Here is a 17,169-nt window from a genome sequence, read left to right on the forward strand (position 1 = left end):
TACACATGAAAAGGGCCACAAACGGCTCTAACCTGCATCCCTAATGAGGGAAGGGGGAGATATAATTAGTGATTAGAAGTCCCCACCCACAGATCGCCAAGTGATGAGGCAAAAACGTCTGGCCTCTGACCCTGTAACAGGACACGCTGGGAGTTCAGAGGTCACGGAGCCAGGTGGGGGTTAAGGAAGGACAGGAAATGCTGTGGGAAGGCGGAGGCTCTGCCCATGAGTGGGCGCTTGGGGGCGACCCGTCCCCCAACAGGCTTTCCAGGAACCCTCCTCCCACACAGCAGGCCTGCCTGGGTCCCAGGTGAGCGCCCGCCACAGGACAAGGTCCTTGGTGTCACCGAGCTTACGGTCCTCTCTGGGGACTCTGTAACCACGTCATAAACCGAGACGAGCCTTTCTGTGGACATGGAATGGGGAAGGGGCTCTGGCCCCCCGGGCCCGCCTGCCTCACCCCCCAGGTGGGACTTGGAGACCGCTGTCCCGGCTGTGCTGGGTGATGGGTGCAGAACAGGCAGTCCCTCTGTGTGCACAGGTGGCCCGCGCCCTCCAAGCCAGGCGCCACCGAGGGCTGGTGGGGGAGCCCCCTTGCCATCCGCTACATAATTTATACCAGGAAAAGGAGGCCAGGGATAGCCGGACTTGACATTTTTCAAGCCGTGGATTTGGATTCCGCGTGAGTGAGTTCTAAGTACCGAGGGCTTGACCCCCAGCTGGCCCTCTGGGTGCTCAGAGCCGGGCTGCCCGCCAGCGCCAGGAGCTTGGGCCTCTTCCAGCCCTCACATCCCCGGGTACTCAGCCCTCCTTGGTCCTCTGGGCACGGAGCACATCCCACCCCGGCTCCCTGGGCCCACTGGGCCTGCCGGACTTTCCAGGTGTTTCTGGTGTGGCCCTGCATCCTCCCCAAGGGCCTCCCAGGAATGTAGTCTTTCCTCAAACATTTGCCTTGGCTTGATTATTTTCATTATGAACTTCCATTTACTGAGTGCCTAAAATGTGTGAGTCCCGTGCTTTCAACACACTGTTATTGCCACCATGTGCCCCAGTGTGCCGGTGATCACACCCAGCCAGCTGGCCAGTGCTGACGGAGTCTCCCACACCCATCAGCCGGGAGCTCAGCTTGTCACCACCACACCTATGGTCCTGCTTCGGGACCGTGCTTTGGTCCCATCCCCACTGGTCCTGCCCAGTCTCAAAAGGTCAAGGGCAAAGCTGCAACTCAAAGTATCTTATTGCAAAATCTTCGTATCTCTCTCAGCCTCCCTATTTCCAGATTTGCTCTTTAACATTCTGGTGGGCTCTTAAAGGGTAAGACGTTGCTGAAAATAATAAAATAGTATATACCTCCTTTCAAATGCAAGGTCTCCATAAATTCAGCCTCCAAGGGAAGCTGGGTGGCTCAGTCGGTCAAGTATCCGACTTTGGCCTATGTCATGATATTGTGGTTCTTGGGTTTGAGCCCTATGTCGGGCTCTATGCTGACAGCTCAGAGCCTGGAGCCTGCTTCGGATTCTGTGTCTCCCTCTCTCTTTGCCCCTCCCCCACTCACGTGTGCTCTCTCTCTCTCTCGCTCTCTCTCAAAAATGAATCAGCATTAAAAAAAAAAAAAATTCAGCCACCTCTGAGCCTTCCCCGTGGACGGCAGGATGTGAGTCTCTCTCCTGTCTGTTAGAGGCAGGGCTGTATTTTCCCCGGAGGCTCTGGTTTGGCACAGCAAGAACCCAATCACAGGGAGTGGGAAAAGGTACAGAAGGGAGGCAAATCCAGCTGAAGAGAGTGGAGAAGAGCTATGGTCCCAGAATTCTTGGGTAACACACTTGGCTTCAAGCCCTGGGCAGTTTGAGCATGAAGGAAAACAGGGGCTGTGTGAGCGCCAACTTAAGACAAGAGAAAGTCGATGCCTAGTCCCCTGCACATGCTCCCTGCAGCTCCGCGCTGGGAGAAAGTCATGGAGAGACGCTGTGACGGCCTGGGTGGGGTACGTTCGCCCAGCAGGCCGTGCTCCCAGGGGAGCCCGCCCGCCAATGGGAAGGAGAAGAAAGCCTCGTCCTGCACACACCAGCCGTGGCCCGGCCTGTCGGCAGAAGTGCACTGGGAAGCAGAGAACGTTGCTTAGCACCTCGGATTCTTCCAGGAACGTCTCTCCACATGCCACCACCGTGGACAACCGCCATGGACACTGGGGCTACCTGGGGCATCTGTGACGCCCCACCTGCTCCGTCTCCGCTACTCTTTAGTTACCGAGAGACCGCGGTTGGCCGACTTGTGCTTTATGTTATTAGCCCGTAAAACTCTCCAAAACAGTTCCTTTTAAGAAAATGGAACTATTATGCACACATGAGCACTAAGTGGGCTTTTCCCCCTCCCCGTCTTCGGAATGGAAGCAGCTTTTTCGGTGCCACCAGCATCCTCATTACAGGGGACCTGCCCGAAGCAGCATGTTGTAAAAACTAGATGATATTTTGGCTATTAGAGCACAGCAAATAGCTGCAGACGGCAGGGGCTTACAGGGGTGCCGGGAAGGCAAACAGGAGCGGCAAATGAGAACATAGCACATTTGCATTCTCCCTTCTACATGTGCCATAAAAACAGGGGAAGAGATGTTTTGCTCACTCTATAGTCAAAGGTTGCTAATTAAGCAAAGCATTACCGAACCAGAAATACCTATAAAAACTGCTTTCTACTACTTGAACCCACATCTGAGCGTCAGCTTCTCACACCGCCCTTCAATGTGCTGCTCCGAGGATTAGGCCCTTTCATCCCATAATTCACTGAAGATAACGCCGAGTAATACGTGCTTCCTGGTGCGCTTTAAAAGCAGTCAGAATCTAAAGGAAACTTTTGTGCAAAGATGGTACAACTGAGAAGTGGGTCAAAGGGAAGAAAATGCCACTGTTCCGCCATGAAGTGTTTGGTAGGAGCCAAATCCTTGCACCTGGAAGGCCGCTCGGCCATCGCCTGCCCTGACCAACCTTCTTGGTTCCTCGAGATGGGACGCAGATGTCCACCTCCTTCCCAGGCCTCTGCTACCACCCGAACCGGGGAAGTCTCTCCTTCCATGTCCTGCCGGCACCTGGGTCCCCTCAGAAATCCCCTCCTGCTTCCCGTGTGATGAGTCGCTGAGTGGCTGACCTCTCAAGGGACCCAGTGGTCCTGCATCTCACTCCTCTCTGAACTCCGGCACCCGGCCGGGCACAGGGCAGCTGCGAGAGGGATGCTGGAGTCTCATGGCATGGAAAGCCTGGGTGCAGCTTGTATCTTCCCAAAGAGAATTAGGTGAGGAATGTTCTAGAAACTTTCACCTATCCCGGTTATAGTCTCAAGGGCCCTGTTGCTCTGAGTTTAGGAAAGCTGGAGCCTAGCTGGACTAGGGAACTCATGGAGATGATTTCGTAGAAGCAGCTGGGTAGGCCAAAGCGAGGCTTCCTGGAGGGAACATGACATGGGCAGGACAGACCAAAGTCAGGGGCACAGGTCAGGGACATAGGCCTTGCTGCCCTGCGGCCTGGTAGGCACCCAGAGTTTCCATTTGTAAAGTGCTTCTTTCCTAGAGAGAGCAGAGCCACACGCATCATAGAGAAATAAATATGACAAAGTGTCCGAATTCTCTAGCAACCCCTCAAGACAGCTACCAATATCTCGAAGAGCAGGAGCTGGGTGGCATGCCTGCAGCTGCCTGGCTGGGGCGTGGCAGAGCTAGGATTCAAGGCCCAGACTCTCTGACCCCTAAGCCTCTGCCATGTGTCCTCACGTCACCGACCCTCTCATCTGCGTACCACGTATTCCCAGGGAACTTGTCTGTGGGCTTTCCTGGGGGGCAAGTCGGAGGATGATTTATGGAAGGTGGTGAGTGCCCAGGAGTTGGCAGGAGGAGAGGAGCGGTATAGGGATTCTAGAAAGATCTCATGGCCAGAGTCCTGGCCCTGCGAGCGAGAGGAGGGGCTGCAGATGTGCTCTTCCCCTGGAAGGGGGCATGTGAATGTCAGCAGGTGGTGCGGGGGGACTGGAGTATATTCTGCCTGGAGCTTGTAGAAAACTGGACCCTGGCCTAGCAGTGAAGTGTCTGCCAAGGCTTTAAGGAGACGCTCACTTGTTCGTTTTTACAGGCACAGCCTCTGCTCTATGCCTCGGAGGTTAGTCGGAACATGTCACAAATAAAAGCAGGATTGGTTTGGAAAAAAAAAAAAAAGGAGAGTCATGCTAACCTTTGCCAAACGATCATGAAATTTTCTTGGGACAACTTCGTATGATTGAAACCAGTCCAATGCGTTCAACCCAAACTGAATTAATCCATTCATACGACATAAGCCTCGGTAATGGTCTGTTGATGGAATCGATCCAGATGTTTGAAGAAAAAGGCATCTTTTTCACGTGGCCAAGTGGCTCACTCGAGGGGGGCACGGCGGCTCCGCGAAGGACGCGGCGGGGGCTCCCAGCACACGGAGCGGTAAGATGCCCGTCACTTGTCTTCTGTCCTTAGAAGCCCAGGAAGTCTTTAATCTTTATCTTCTGGGGTTTGGAACTAAGCTGCTTTTTACATATGAATGTTTATGCTTTAGGAACACTGAAATACAAATAGTTCAGATAATGTGCTTTAGGGGGAAAAATTCTCTTTTGGTTTTGTAGTTTCAGCCATCTGTACCACTGCCAGAATTGTTAGACTTTTGGAGTTAATTTTAAGACACCTTAGAGAGACTATCTGTCCAAGACTTCCAGTTCTAGCAGTATGGCAGAGTAGATAATCCTTAAGGGTAGCCTCCCGCCCCAGAGCCAGTACTGGATATCTTCTTAGATGCCTGCCCAAGCGCTTGGGGAGCAAGGGACGCATCTCGAGGCTCATGTAAGTGCGATGTGAAGCTGTGGCTAAACGTGTTGCAAAATCTAAGCAAGTGCTATCTATGGGAGAAATGGCTCATAATAATTACAGCCTTAGGGGACATAGAAAAACACGGTGGGCTTGACATACTGGCCATAATAACAAGTATGACTGGCTTGGAATGAAGGAATTTCAGAATCCTGGACCACTGGGAGGAAGGTGGAGGTGATGGCTAACTTTAGATTTTGATAACTTGTATATTCATGTTATAGTTTAAGAGCAGCTGGTGGGGGGACGGGGGTCAGGACCTATGTCCAAGCAGGTAGCAGCCTACTCAGTTGGGAGGACTGCCCACATACAGGGGGATTTGGCAAATCACTAAATTACTGCAGTTAGTGGGAGCCAGAAAAGGGCTAGTGTAAATGTGAGAAGGGGCGGCTCGAATAAACAGGTGGCTCTAAACTGTTTGTGGGGGAGCTTGTGTGAACTGGTGGCTTTTAACCTATGTAGACAGATACAGAAATAGACTGAGGTACAGACATGTGTGCACCTGAGCCTGTGTATTTCCCAGCTCTGGGCACTGAGGAGGCCTGGACACAGTGATGCCCAATGGCAGTGAGCACATCTAGTGCCCAGATCTTGGTTTCTAAATACCACTCTCCACTGAAAGGCCCCACGGTTTCTTGGGGAAAGGCTGAAAACAGAGAGGAATGGATAAGATGAATCTAGAACACCTACCTATACCAAAAAGCAAGGGTGTACTTCAAGGAGCAGGGGCTTCTGGGGAGAACATGAAAACCAGGGGGAAAGGCCTCCCCTGGCCAGTGTGGGAGCACCAGGGCACCAAGCGACATAAGCAATGAGAGCAGAGGATTAGAATCTGTTAAGTCAAGTAGGAATCCATGAGTTCACACTGATGTAAACACATGAATGAATAAGCAAATGAGGAGAGAAAAACTGTCTCCTACATTACAAAGTCCAATCAATAAATGTAAAAGAAATTATTGAATTAGAATGGTCCTTAGTTGGTGCCCTCACTGTACCAATTAATTCAGGCAAGAAATTTCAGTGGATGACCAAACCAGGGGATAGGAGTGGGAAGGGGAAGATTTTCACAGAATGAACCTCCACACGGAACACATACTCACTGTGGAGGGGAGGAAAGCGGCTTTACCGTGGAGGAACCCGGCCAACCTCCCCCCACTTTTTTTCTCTTTTAAAGTTTATTGTCAAGTTGGTTTCCATGTAACACCCAGTGCTCATCCCGACAAGTGCCCCCTCCGTGCCCCTCACCCCACCCTCTCCCCTCTTCAGCCCTCAGTGTGTTCTCAGTATTCAAGAGTCTCTCATGGTTTGCCTCCCTCCCTCTCCCCAACTATTTTTCCCCCTTCCTCTCCCCCATAGTCCTTTGCTAAGTTTCTCCTGTTACATTTATAAGTGAAAACATGGGGGTACCTGTCCTTCTCTGCTTGACTTGTTTCACTTAGCATGACATACTCGAGTTCCATCCACGTTGCTACAAATGGCCAGATTTCATTCTTTCTCATTGCCATGTAGTACTGCATTGTATATATATATACCACATCTTCTTGATCCATTCATCAGGTGATGGACATTTAGGCTCTTTCCACGATTTGGCGATTGTTGAAAGTGCCGCTATGAACACTGGGGTCCATGTGCCCCTGCGCATAGGCACTTCTGTTGGTCGACCCCCTTTTAGTTGTAGGAGCTAAATTACCTCCGCCAGGCACAGGGCCTGTCAGTGTCTTGCCAACCCAACAGGAGGCAGTGGAGGAACCCAGCATCACTTCTGTGACACCTGACCAAAAACTGATAACCTGACTCTAATCCTAAAGAAATCTACAAACCCAAATGGAGGAGTACTGTAGGAAACGCATGGCCTGTTCCTCCGACACTGCTAAGGTCATGAATGTCAAGGGCTGGCCGAGGAACTAATCCAGGTTGAAGGAGCCTGCAGAAGTGAGTCAGCCAGGGACAGCGTGTCATCGTGGGCTGGGTCCTTTCCACCGAGGACATGTTGGGACAACGGACTGAACTTGTATGGGGTCTGGAAGCGAAGGGTAGTATTCTTACAATTTTTCAGCAGTTCTGAAATACTTTCGGGGCGAAAGGCAAATATGGACTTCGGGGCAACCTCAAATTCCAGCTAAAGCTTTTAACCAATGGCTACAAACAGCCAGTGAGGAGCACAGAGGCCTGGGGCACACAGCAGGGGAGTCTATGTCACTGGGCAAGGTTCCCGTGCCAAGGACCCTCACCACGTGGGACGCTCTCAGACAGACCTAGGGGAGTCCGACCCCTGAGGAAAGGCACAGAGCCTGTCCAGAACATGCTGCCCTGGGAGGAGGCACGGAGAGGCCAGATCACCGCGTCCTGCTTAGAGACCCAGTGCGCAGAGTCTCTGCAGTGGGAACAGTGCGGCAGGGACTGTAGCTTTTAATCCACTGCTCCACGTGGGAAGTTACTACCCACACAGCTACCCCCACCACCGACTCACTAAGGCTCAGCCAGGATTGGGAAGCAAGAGCGCCTTGGGAAAACGCCCTTGAGGCTCTGGTCTGTGCCCAAGTTCAGAGTCAGCAACCCTGCCTCTCACATCTTTGTCTGTGAAATTTGTTGAGAAAATAAACTATTGATCTTAAAAGCCAAACCAACCACCAGAAAAGGCCAAGTTCACTTAAGGACATGAATACAAACAATCCTGGCTCCAGAGTAAACCAAATGGTCTAACAGGCACCATGATCAAGTTGCGTTTATGCCAACATTGGATTGGTTGAACATTATCAGCACATGTCATTACCAACAGAAGACAGAAGAAAAACCACGAACGACTCAACAGACGCAAAATCATATTTTGATAAAACTAAACTTATTAATGATTTTTTTAAATCCTAAAAAATCCAGAAAAATAACTCTTAGCAAACCAGGATTAGAACAGAATGGTCTCCATGCAGGCCAGTTATAACAAAGAACAACTGACCAACCATAATGTTTTAATGTCATAATGGATGATAACACCTTAACAGAATTTCTTGAAAGTTAATAGAAACAAATGTTTTATCACTGCTCCAATTGAATATGTTACAGGAAGATCTCCCCCCCCCCATCCCCTGCTTCCACTCTGCCCCTGTCAAAACAACGGATTAAGTTAAAAGAAACAAAAAAAGAGAAATTAAGGAGATAAAGATTTCTACAGAAGAAACAAAGCTGTCGCTATGAACAGATGACAGGACTTCTCTAGAAAACTGGGATAGAATAAAGAAGAGAATTCACAGGAGTTTCTGGCCGGAAGGCGGAGTGGCGGCTTAGAGTCAGTCATTAAAAGAAGAAAAATATTCAAGAATCGATTGTGATCCTACAGGCCAGCAGAATGTCAGAAAATGTAATTAAAATTACACACTCATTAATGAATCCTCGGGGCCATCTTGTGAATAGCACTACTGTCCTCATTTTACAGATAAGGAGATTAAGGCTCACAGAGAACTTCAGAACGATGTCCAGGATCACAGACAGGGAGAGAGGGGCGAGGAAAAGGGGGCATCAGGTCTTCCTGATGCAGAACCCATACTGTTTCCATCGCTATTTTCGGGCGCACTCACTGCCCGATTTTCCTGCCTTTTTCAGAGCCAAGTGAAGGCAGGAATAGAGAGCTCAGTGCTTTTTTCAAGAAGAACACAGCTGAGAAATGTAGATCTCAACAAAGGGAAAGATGTATCGTGTTCCTGGACCCAGGACTCACCATCCTTAGGCATCAACAAGAGTAGCCAGAAAGACCCTAAACCAGTCAAGTGGTACGTGTGTGCACGCCAATGTGTGAGTGTGCAGGGGAGGGGGCGGGAAGACCCCACCAGATACGAAAACACACTGTAAAGAGTCTATAATTAAACAATGTGGCCTTAGTGTGTGAGCAGCCAGACTAATAGAATGGAACAAAAATTTCAGAAATGAACCCAAGTGCAGATGGGAATTGAATATTACAAATCAGGAGGAGGTAAAAAAAACACAGCCATATAACTTTTTATTAAATGGCTTTGAGATAATCACATAGTTATTTGCAAAATTATAAAAGTAGATTCAGACGTCACTTCACATATAGGACAAATTCCAAATGGTTGGGGAGTTAGATGCAAAAGAGTGAGGTTAAGTTCCTTTATAAGCAGAGGGTGGGGAAAACCTTTCTCTGACTGATAACACAAAAATATGCAAAAAACCATTGATGAATTTGACTTTGATTTTGGGGGGGCATGGCAAGAATTTATATTCAAGGCTGATGGAAGTGCAAAATGTCCCAACAAAATACAGTAGAGAAATTTGCAAATGTCCAGAAAACTTACACAGTCCCTGTCTGATGCAGCAAATCCACTCCCAGGAGTCTGTCCCCAAAATGCCAGATGACTGTGCGAAAGGCTGAAGACAGCAGAATAACGCCACCACCCCGGGGAATCCCACACCCTCATCCTGGGACCTGTGCGTGCTACCTGACCTGGCGAAAGGGACTCTGTGGATGTGATTAAGGTTAAGAACCATGAAATACGGAGATGATCCTGGATTATCTGAATGGTCCAGTCTATTCACCTGAGTCCTTACAAGTGGCAGAGGGAGGCAGGAGGGGGGTCACAGACAGGAAATGGAAGGAGGGGGAGGAGTCAAGAAACAGACAGACTGGACCCGTCACACGGGCTGGGAAGGCGCAGGAAGGGGGGCCATGGGCCCAGGAGCACGGTGGCCACTGGAAGCTGCAGTGGAGGTGGGCAGCTGGGTTCTAGGACCAGAACAGGTGAGTTCTGACAACCTCGGAGCCAGAAGGACATGGATGGTCCTCTGGAGCCTCGACGGGGACAGAGCCTTGCCCACACACCGATGCGAGCGCAGGAAACCCAGGCTGGACCTCTGACCCACAGAACCGCGAGACGGTGCATGGGTGTGTTTCTGCCACCAAGGTCTCGGTCATGTATTCCGGCAGTAAAGGGAGCTGAGGGACCCCGTACATTGGCACCGGGGACAGCTGCGTCCGCGGGAAGGCCTGATGGCACACGTGGTCTTCCGGACCCGCGGTCAGGCCGAGAGAGCAGCGTGCAGCCTGTGCGTTCTGAGTAAAAAGTGGGGCCACAAACACGTGTAGTCACGTACGTTGCAAAAGACACAAAGGATAAACTGAAACCCTAATATGGGGCTTTTGGGGGGTAGAGGCCGTCGGGGAACGCGGAACGTGGATTTCTCTGAATACCCCTTCTCTATGGTTTTGACTTTGAGCTCATGCAAAATAAGTTCCATGTTCAAAAATAAATCGAACTTAAACTTTGTTAACAAATTCTTTAGGAGTGATTTTTAAAGAAAGCAATCACTAAATATTGAAGCAAAAAGAACAAAGCAAAACCAAACCTTGAGATGAATGAACCTAGTTTTGTATCAAGTTACGATTCAACCAAATAAAGAAACCAACATAGAGTTGAAGGGGAAGGGGGAGGGGGGAAGAGAGGTGGAGGTGATGGAGGAGGGCACTTGTGGGGAAGAGCACTGGGTGTTGTATGGAAACCAATTTGACAATAAACTATTTAAAAAAAAAAAAGAAACCAACATAGAACTCAGGAGTCGGTGCGTTTGGTGCAACCGACTACAGTCTGAGGGGAAAGACTGAAACTGCACTCAGTACTCTTCTTGTGAGGAGTGCCGTTGAAGTTATAATTTTGAAACTCCTTATATAATAGTAGGACAAAGAAAGTAAATAATGTTAATATTTTGAAAAACACAATTTTAGAAAAAAGGTATTTCAAATGTAAATTCAAAGTTCAAGTAATCTTAAATTTGAGTTGGAAATAGCTGAAGGGTCCAAACCTATAGAAACAGAAGGCAGACTCGCCTTTGCTGGGGACAGGCAGGGGACGGGTCGGGAGGAGGGTGAGGGTCATAAATGGCACACAGAAACTTCCAGGGGTGATGGGTTTGCTTATCAACTTGACCATGGTGAGGGTTTCAAAGGAATACGTACAACTAAGTCAAACTGACCAAACTGTACACTCAAGAAATATCAAGTTTCTTGAATGCCAATTAAACCTTGATAAAGCTGTGAAGAAATTTCTTTAAACAATTTAAGAAGAGTCACGACAACCAAATGCAGAGTGTCAAGTCTGCATTGGGTCTTGTTTTTCATCAACACCAAGGTAAGAAGACATTCTTGGGAAATTTGAACGTGGACTGACTATTAGATGGTAATAAGGAATTGTGAATTACCCTTACCAGGTGTGATAATGAAATTATAATTCTGAAAGTATCTGTATTTTATTTTATTTTTGTTTTTTAAAGGTTTATTTTTTTAAGTTTATTTATTTATTTTGAGAGAGAGCGAGAGCAAGTGTGAGTTAGCTTGCAGGAGCTCAGGGCAGAGAGAGAGAGAGAGAGAGAGAGAGAGAGAGAGAATCCCAAGCAGGCTCCATGATGTCAGCACACAGCCTGAGGTAGGGCTCAATCTCATGACTGTGAGATCATGACCTGAGCCAAAATCAACCCAGGTGCCCCAGAAGTATCCATATTTGATGTAAAGTTTTCATCAAAGGAAATAGAGACATACAGCAGGTGCACGGCCCCGGGCACGTGCAGAAGACAAGCACACGTACAGAGCCCACCTCCAGACCAAGAGGCAACACTCACAGCATTTCAGGGGCTACAGCCCCCCTTCCCCCAGTGGAACTGTAAGACCCCAAGGGGAGCTGGGACTCCACCCCCAAAGAGTACTTCTCGTTCTGGAACTTTGCATAGAAGGAATCAAACAGTATATATTCGACACACGAGCGGGGCTTCATTTGCTCAACATCATGTTTGTGAAGTTCATCCACATCACAGTTGTGCACGCCTGCACTTCAGAGACGTGTGCCAGAAGTCTGGTGGGGGGCTGGTGTGCGGTCTGAGCTGTGGCCGAATCAAACCATCAGACTCTCTACCTTACACTTAGAGTCATGTATGCCAATGACATCTCAGTGAAACTGGTGGTGGAATGATGGACAGATGTGTGTGTGTGTGTGTGTGTGTGTGTGTGTGTGTGTGTGTGTAATTATGTATATGTGTATCTGCATATGTTGAGAGGTCAAATTACCTAACCAGATTAGCCACTAACATTACCATTCCATACATAAATACGACCACATAACTCTGGATAAATGACGTCATATAATACAACTCACACTACCTTCGGTCTGCTTGCATGGATTAAATGATATGTGTGGGAGCACCTTTTTATGTCAGCAAGTCAACAAACGTCACCTTTACCGTTATTTTCCACAGCTGCATTTTATGGCATAAAACCATAACAAACCCACCACAGCAACAAGAAAGAGGGGGACTAGATGGATCTAGAGAATTGATAAGTCTAGGTTAAGGGTATATGGGAGTTCACTGTGTTATGATCTTTCTTCTTGGGTGGGTTTAAAATTTTTTGTGTTCAAAACATGAAGATGTGGTCGTGGGACAGCAGCACCAAGCAAATGTCCTGTGGCAGAGAAGATGCTCTGTGTCCATCACATCGTTTCCTCTTCTTGGGCACACTGAGATCCTTCCCAGACCCCCTCATGTTAAACTGGAGCCATGTGACCAAATTCTGGCAGAAAATACGGTCAGAGCAGTGTGCTCTCCGTTGGCCCTGGAGGCATGAAGTTAAGCCCCTGTTTGGTGAGCTGCCAAGGTCCTGGCATTTCCACGTCCCTGCAGCCCAGCCCAGCCTCGCGTGGGCTTGAAGCTCGCAGGCCTGAGTCCTTAGCGTCCCCGGGGCTCGGCCGTCCCGTGAGCAGTGACGCGGAGGGAGGCCCCACGTGCTCTACAGGCCTCACCCGACTATTTCTGAGGGACCGTTTCCTATGGAGATAATCGTTGCAGTCCCATTTATCAAGGAGTCCCAACTAGCCAGTCTGCACTTTCAGAATCCTGCATGGGTTTTCGGAAATAGCGGCTTAGTGAACGTTCTGAGGATGCATATGGAATTTGTTTCCTAATTTATAGCCGATTCGCAGGAGTGACTTGTCTCGCAAGAGAGAAGAAGCACACCTATGAACGTCGCTGAGATTTTCATTTAGAAAAGAACGACACAAAAACGTCACTGCTTCTGTAACTGTCTCTTTAGCTTTTTATCTCCTTCTCTTGCAGGAACACTGAGCTGTGGCCTGCGTGGCACTCCCCAGTCCCGTGGACCCCCATCTCCGGGCCCCCCTGTGATCCCCTGGAACAGTGCTGGCCAACAAGTGTGCTTGCCTCATAGAGTGTATTCACACACGCATATGCTTGGTAGTTAATTGTTACATGGAATTAAAAAGAAATAAGTCAAACATGCAATACAATTTGGGTACCTATTTGGAGCCCAAACTCGAACGTGAGCGCCGGTCCTCACTTCCTCTATGGCCCCTGAGGCCGCAGGCCCCACCCCATCTGCTGTGTCCTCCACGTCCTGTCCCCATGGCCTGCTGTCTCCCACCTCTTGTCCTCCAACACCCCCACCTCCCTGAGAGTCACTGTGCTTCTGACCGACCGTTCCGTAGTCCCCCGCCACCCGCACTCGAGTGCCCTTCCCCAGGCGCCTACCTGTCCCTCCACGATCCACCTGGAGATGGACGTCTTCCCATCGTAGCCGGGGCGGAACTGGAGTATGGCTGAGCGGGGGCTGATGTTGGAAATGACCAGATTGGACGGGGCGCCAGGCAGCTCTGGAGACAGAGGAGAGAGGAATCATGGAGAGGTGCTTAGAGAGCTTCGGAAATGCATCAAACGCGTCGGCAAGGACGTGGTTGCAAGATGCCTGGGTTTGTGTTCAAAGCCCCGTAAGTGAGAAGCCCTGCTTCCCCGGGGTGTGGCCAGAGCACGACCCTTACTTTCCTAGGGCCGCCCGTTGCCCCACAGCCTCTACAGTCGGGTGAGGACGCGTGTGGCCTCAGGACGGTAAAGTCAGAAGGCAGGACTGACTCGTCTCTGTGCACAGCTGGTAAAGGAGAGACACGAGCTGAAGGCAGTGAGCCTGAGCGGATGCCGTTCTTCCGGGCCCCAGGAAGAGCACGAACACCAAACACGCACCGTCTCGTTGGCTGTGACCGCGAAGCCAGGGCCAGCGGAGGGGGCAGGCAGAAGACAGCAGGTGCCATGTATGGCTGCCAGGTGCTCGGGTCCTGAGTCTTAGGCTCCCGGGTCTGGTTTCCAAGACAACTGCATTCGGGTGAAAAGGCAGGGCTCTCCCCACTCTGCCTGAGTTCAGTTGCTCCGGCAACTACATGAGTGGAAAGCTGGTGTGGTGGGGTTCTGAACGCACGCCCATCCTGTGGGGCTAGCTGGGCCTCAGCCCCACCGAGCAGAGGTCTTGGGCAGGCAGGAGCCCCTCCTGTTCAGAAGTGAGAGACCGTGAATCCAAAAATGTGGGCTCTCATCTCATTTGGCAGCACAGACGGGGAAGGTGAGGGGGGTGAGCTGAGGCAGACGAGGATGCCACGCAGGCGGAGGCCGTGGGCAGCCCGTGTCGTGTCTGAGGAACGTGTCCTGGTCGGCCCACACTGGGTGGACTGAAGACTGGGGTGTGTGCGGAAACAGTAAGGCCGCCTGAGTGGCCAGGACGGCAGTGGCATAGGCAGGGTCCCTGGGACCTCAAGGGTCCTTGCTGCACCTAGTTTAATGATGCTGAAGCAGAAAATGTTTAAATCGGAGGACAAGTGACTCTTGTCTTTTATGTCTCAGCTCGCTAGGTTCCCTAAATGGTGCTCCAGACATTTAATGGCTGTGAACTTGAAGTGCAGCAAGCAGAATAGTCCTCCAGCACGATGCGATGATGAGTGTGCGTTTGCTTCCAGACGGATCTCGGGGCACTCAGGGAGGCCCCGGACCCGTGCCCGGCTGGGGGCGAGTTCACCAAGGTTACCGTAGCACCGCGGGGCCTTCTCTGTCTCCTGGAGTTCTCGCTTTGCGGTGACTCCGGAGGTCCGGACGGTGCCCCAGCCGACTCAGGGGGCCCTGCCCACACGTGGCGGAGTTGCCGCCCGTCGCTGAGCCAAGACGATCCTAACACATCCAGCGTCCAGCTGTCGTCACTAATGATTAGGGCATTAACGGTGTTTGAAATGTCTGCTGTTGACAGCAAATAAATGAATCTTTCTGTAAGGAAGACTGCTTTCTTTGAAAAAGTCAACTTGTTTTGCAAATCCCTTTAAGAGACACCGGATTGCCTCAAAGCGCAGTCCCCGACCACCTGAGCCCCCACGGGCTGTGGGTGACCGTGCTGAACTACCCCCTCAGAGGGAGGGTGCGGTGACCGCGTATCTGGGGACACGCGCCCGGCTGGCAGGGTGGGCGGCCACTGGGCTCTAGAGAGTGTCCTGTGAGGTCACGATGCTCAGAGAAGAGGAGACGCCGTGCCCTCCTCCTTCACCGCATGAACAGGGAGGCAGCCGAGCTCTCTCAGGAATGTGGCCCCGTGAGGAGAACACACTCATTCCTTTTTTGATTCTATGCATTTTATTTGCTTTGTGTCCCCTCCAGATCGCCTGTGTCCCCCTTCCAAGAAACTGGCTGGGTGTGGATGTGGAACGGGGGGTGGAGGGGCGTGGAGGGGATGACAGGGGGGACGTGCAGACCTCAGAGGGGGCTCCGGGGCCTTCCCCTCAGAGACCAGCCAACGCGAGGCAAGCTGGTGTCCCTCAGTGGCCAGAGGCTGACAGCTGGGATGACAGAGGTGCTCCGAGAGCCCACGACACTGTCACGAGTTCACCTGTGTATGTGAGTTCCCAGGAAAAACAAGTATCATAGACAGACACTTTAAGATTAGAGAGAAAAGGGTTTAGCGTCCTTCTCCAAGGCTGGAGTGTGTGTGCTGCGTGTTCAGGGAGGGAATCCAAGTCCCCGGCACCCGGGGACGCCTCTGCCTCTCCCTCAGTCTGGGGATCTTCCGTCCCCTCCCGCCACCTCCTCCTCCTTCTTCTCTCCAACCGAGCCTCCACCATGTAGTTCAGGGAGTGAAGTTTCAGGCTTCCTGCTCTCAGTCTTCATGCCCACGTCTCCTACCGCCTGCTCTCAGCGGAAGCTGGCGTCTTCCCCGCAGGCCCTGACTAGCCCCTCCCTGGAAGGCAGCACCCGAGGCCGGCTTGTTCCCTGGGGAATGACCCCCCACTCCCCACCTGACAGCAGGGCTGACTCAGGTCACGGGGCCCGCTTACCACCCTGCTGCCAGCAGGATGCTGACACCCCTCTTCCGAAGGTCCCCAGTGGCCGGGACACAGGTGCCATCAGCCCCGAGCGTCAGGGGTTTCAGAGGACAATGTCCTTAGAAGAGCAGCAGCAGGGCCCTACTGACCTGGGGGCACTCCAGAAGAAATGGTGGACGAGGTCGCCAGGCCAGCCCCCGCGGCGGTGACAGCAGCCACGTCGATGGTGTATGTGGTGAGCGAGGACAGCCCTTGGATCTTGTATTCGTGAGTCGTGCTGTTGAGCGTGTGGCTGAGCCGGGAGCCATTCCGGCCGTACACCTCCCAGGAGACCTGGTAGCCTAGGAGAGAGCGCCCAGAGTCAGCGGCCTCCCGGGAGCCCAGGGCCAGCCCGATGCTGAAGACCTGCACGAACACGGAAGGCCGGGGAGGAGCCGCCACCCGGCCCTAACGACCCTTGGGGTCGCCCCATCACCCCTGCCCCGTCCAGAGTGCCCACCCTCCGAGACCTGGCGGGCTGCCCTGTGCTTGGAGGCCTCAGCACCCAAGCTGGGTGGAGGAGGGATGAGTGATGGGCGCCAGCCCGCTATGCCTGATCTCAACTCTTGTCAGAATGTGGACGCCTTTCATCAATATTTCCATTTTCGTAGGCTGGTATTTTCATTATACCCTCCTCTAAATCAGGAGCTAGCTCCTGGGTTGCAGCTAATTTGTGGAAATGCTGCCACTTTCTCCCTCATGAGATGATTGATAGATGCTCTCCCCCGCACAAGGTGCTTTGCCTAAAAAGTTCCCCGGGCCTGGGGCGTGACTTCTGCTGCCTCCCCACTTTCTGAGCCTGTTTCCCAGGCAAAATTTCATCTCCCCCTGGACGCTGTTCAGTCCAGGGTGGGGGGGGTCGTGATTACAACCTAGTCAGCCTCAGATTCTACTGTGATTTTAGGCTGGGGAATAAAAAAGCCTCAGCAAGACCCTGAATCAGCCCCCATGGAGGGGAGCCGAGGTGATTAGAGACCCCTAAGAGTGCCTCCTGAAGAGGGAGACAGTGGTGGACGGTGCTCCTGGGCCCCCCGGCGAGGGGACTGCCAAAAGCACTTGTTCTTCCTTCTTTCCAGTCAATAAACTTGGGACACGGAAGCACTGAGAAGAATCTTAGAGCTCATT

General features: G+C 51.5%; 1 protein-coding gene across 1 annotated transcript in view; it reads right to left on the bottom strand.

The window, feature by feature from the left end:
• Window positions 1-17,169, bottom strand: part of SDK1 (sidekick cell adhesion molecule 1) — a 561,603-nt gene that overhangs the window by 110,931 nt on the left and 433,503 nt on the right. Inside the window, exons 22-23 of the mRNA XM_029945757.1 lie at window positions 16,155-16,346; window positions 13,409-13,530 (exon numbers count right to left, since the gene is read on the bottom strand). Of these exons, the coding sequence (XP_029801617.1) occupies window positions 13,409-13,530; window positions 16,155-16,346 (314 nt within the window). The remainder of the gene's footprint in view (window positions 1-13,408; window positions 13,531-16,154; window positions 16,347-17,169) is intronic.

Source organism: Suricata suricatta, chromosome 8 (genome assembly GCF_006229205.1).
Source record: "Suricata suricatta isolate VVHF042 chromosome 8, meerkat_22Aug2017_6uvM2_HiC, whole genome shotgun sequence".
Classification (NCBI taxonomy): domain Eukaryota; kingdom Metazoa; phylum Chordata; class Mammalia; order Carnivora; family Herpestidae; genus Suricata; species Suricata suricatta.